Source organism: Mus musculus, chromosome 11 (assembly GCF_000001635.26).
Source record: "Mus musculus strain C57BL/6J chromosome 11, GRCm38.p6 C57BL/6J".
Taxonomy (NCBI): Eukaryota; Metazoa; Chordata; class Mammalia; order Rodentia; family Muridae; genus Mus; species Mus musculus.
In genome coordinates this window covers 73813794-73817668 of record NC_000077.6, presented here as the reverse complement: position 1 = coordinate 73817668, position 3875 = coordinate 73813794, and the positions used below count along the sequence as shown (strand labels likewise).

Genomic DNA, 3875 nt, shown 5'->3' with positions numbered 1-3875 from the left:
AATAAAAATATTGTAAAAGAAACAAGATCTAATTTTAATCGTATTGGGGACCTAGAGAAAAATGAATGCCTTAAAGTGAAAAGAAACAGTGAAATGAAACACACACACACACACACACACAAACACACAAACACACACAAACAACACACACATTATAAATCAGTTGACATTGAAAACTAATATCAAGAGAGGTATAAAAGCGTAATAATTAAGCCATTAGTCATGCTTAAAATGAAGAAAATCTGCCTAACTCACAGGAATAAGAAATGAAAGAAGAGGCATGCTATGCATGCCAAGAAAATTTAGAGAATATATATATATATATATATATATATATATATATATATATATATAGAGAGAGAGAGAGAGAGAGAGAGAGTAACAAAAGAATGCTCTGAACAACTCCATTCCCACAAGTTGATAGTCTAGCTCTAAACAGCATTTACATTCCTTCAGTGGTTTTTAAGTAGATTTGCCTTAGTAAAGGCTGGATTACACATAAGTCCTGTCCATTTCATAAACAGGCGAAAGCTAAGTATGCATCCTATTTTCTCTTTATTTACACCTTCCCACTAAGTACATGAAGGAATTATCAGTGACTATCATCTGCCCCCACCTCAGGGCTTTGACAAATTGGTCCTATATGGGTCTTGGGTAATTGCACAAGATCAGGGCTCCTCAGGGATGCAGAACCCTTTGGGTCCATAGATGGCAAGAAGGGGACATGTAAGAAGATGTTGGCTGCAGAGGATGTTCTTTCTTATAATGAATAAGGGTGACCAGATTTTGAAGCAGGCACCATAATACACCTTCTGCCATTCTAGATAAATTTTTAAGAGGTACCTTACTGTCCTCCAAACTACAGATCTTGCATTTCCAGCTTTATGATAGCATCACTGGCAGATTTCAGGTATATTATTACATTGCAATACTTTGAAATATTTTCGAAATACCTTGTTTCGTGGTTGCACTTGTAAGCATTTTGGTAATGATGAGGTTTATTAAAATTACTACAGGGCATTTTCCCCATTTCAACCTAATAGCAACTCTTTAGGGTACGAGCTGTGCTAGAATGCTTAAGTCTTCTTTCAGTAAGTCTTTAGATTTGTAAATTAGAAAACTTTGAAAAGATCTTCTACCCAAAAGATTTCAAAAGTCTACAACGTCAAGAAGAGCATATACTTGCTCATTACTGCAAACCATGCACCAGGGTATTCACATCACCTGAGTGTCCATTTATAAGTTGAGTAGCAGCTTGAATGCAGAGTCAGTGTTTTCAGAGAATTCCATGTGATTTGCATGTATATTAACTGTAGAACTAGTTTTATGTGACAGTCTTATCTGCTATTGAGGTAAAAATTATGAGTTTGACCACTGAAGAAGTAAAGTCCATTAGGTCAGCAGTAGCAAACATCACAAGTGATCTTTGCTTTGTAGTCTCTTCATGTGTGACTACATAAAACATGGGCCTCATTCACTCATAGAATACAAATAATTCTGAGAAGCTAGGTGCACAATTTCTCTTATATTTTTGTAGTTCTTTTTTTCTATTAACTGCTTACATGAGGTTTGTCACATTATAAAATGTTAGAGTTACTTAGCTCTGATATAGTGTTGATATCTAATTTAAATGTTAAAACATGGTAAAACATCTTCATTGACATACTTACAACTGTAATTTGACCAAATTTTCTTTTAAGACCTAGACCAGTCCCTATATAAACTGTCTTTCTAGTTATGGATGTCTGAACATGCAATCAAGGGAGGGATTAAAATTTACTGATACTTTAAAAACCATTTACTGTATTTATTTTCCTACATCATTATCAATGGCATCATGAATATGGATATGAATATAGTGAAATCATATGAAAAATAAAAAAATCGTCATTAGTATTATTTAAAAGAGCATTCTATTTTGCATACCTGAATATGTTTCATAAATACAAAATTATATCTGTGCAGTTAATCAGGGAATATTTACATATTTCATATGAAAAGGTGAGTTCATAGTCTGAGAAAATTGAAGATGAATAACTGTTTGGATTTAATGTAAATTGTTTCCTTAAATTTAAGTATATGTCTCAGGCAGAAATGTAGGGAAGAGAAATGCCAATACATTTTTCATACTAGAAGCCATTAGATGTTTGGAGTAATACTAGAATAGCAGAACATGCTAAGATAAAATGTCTATAAAGACTGAATATACTTGGATGTAGAGTCTACACTTATTTTCATGAGAGTAAGATTAATTACTGTAGAGTATACAATACACTATGTGTGTCAAAAAACATGTCCCTTTTCATTGAAATGTAGGTATGGATGTTGAGGGGAGGAATCAGCAAAGTGTACAGGGTTTGGTTTGCATGTCATCATCTACCAAGGACAACTGAGGAAATAAATAGACCAAGGTTTTTCCATGTCCTAGTGAAGTAAAGAACATAAATTCAAAGAATGTGAAAAATAGAGTAAATCTTTTTCTAAATAAACAAATGAGACAAAAGAGTGGACTTGATCTATGATCTCATACAGTCTCAACCACTGGGTGCTTAAGGAAATGTAATTTTTTACTTAAAGTCATAGGAGGCATGACTGGAAACAACCAAACTTTCATCTTGGAGTTCCTCCTCCTTGGCCTTCCCATCCCCTCAGAGTACCAGCTGTTGTTCAATGCCCTGTTCTTGGCCATGTACCTCACCACTCTCCTGGGAAACCTGCTAATCATTCTCCTTGTTCGACTGGACTCCCATCTCCACATGCCCATGTACTTGTTTCTCAGCAACTTGTCCTTCTCTGATCTTTGCTTTTCCTCTGTCACAATACCTAAATTGCTTCAGAACATGCATAGCCAAGTACCAACAATATCCTATGCAGGCTGCTTGACACAGTTGTACTTCTTTATGGTTTTTGGAGACATGGAGAGCTTTCTTCTTGTGGCCATGGCCTATGACCGCTATGTGGCCATCTGCTTCCCTTTACATTATACCAGCATCATGAGCACCAAGCTCTGTGTTTCACTAGTGCTACTACTGTGGATGTTGACTATATTCCATGCCCTGCTGCATACCCTACTCACGGCTAGATTGTCTTTCTGTGAGAAGAATGTAATTCTGCATTTTTTCTGTGACCTACCAGCTCTTCTGAAGTTGTCCTGCTCAGACACTTTTGTTAATGAGTTGATGATATTTATCCTGGGAGGGATCATCATTATTATTCCGTTCCTACTCATTGGTATGTCCTATGTAAGGATTTTCTTCTCCATTCTCAAGGTCCCATCTACCCAGGGCATCCACAAGGTCTTTTCTACATGTGGATCCCATCTGTCTGTGGTGTCTCTGTTCTATGGGACAATAATTGGTCTATACTTATGTCCATCAAGTAATAATTCTACTCTGAAGAAAACTGCCATGGCTTTGATGTATACATTGGTGACTCCCATGCTCAACCCCTTCATCTACAGCCTTAGGAACAGAGACATAAAGAGGGCCCTAATAAGAGTTATCAGTAGTAAGAAAATCTCTCTGTAATGGTAGCACTTGGGACTGTCATCTAATTGTAATAAATGTGTTGATATTAATATTTTTTATATTAGATATTGTGCCTCATCATAGGACCTAAAAGGTAGGGCATTCTATATAACTGTTCAATACATGAAAGAGAATGTTTAGTGGATTAGTGAAATTAGGTAAGATTATCTTTGATATCTAGCTACAATTTCCTTTTTTCCTTGCAAAAACAATTCTCCATAGTAGATGAGATATTGCCTAATATGATCTCTGTTCCTCTTATGTTGCTTCAAAATTGTATCATGTTACCCTGATTTCTGTGTTTACTTATACATCAACTAAAATAGTTAAGTAATGTATTTATGATGC

General features: G+C 35.5%; 1 protein-coding gene across 1 annotated transcript; it reads left to right on the top strand.

The window, feature by feature from the left end:
- The first annotated feature begins 791 nt into the window (after positions 1-791).
- On the top strand, positions 792-3527 carry Olfr392 (olfactory receptor 392). The gene is made up of 2 exons (NM_147006.2): positions 792-910; positions 2578-3527. The coding sequence occupies exon 2, from the start codon at positions 2589-2591 to the stop codon at positions 3525-3527; it is 939 nt and encodes a 312-aa protein (NP_667217.2). The 5' UTR covers positions 792-910; positions 2578-2588.
- Positions 3528-3875: the final 348 nt, after the last annotated feature.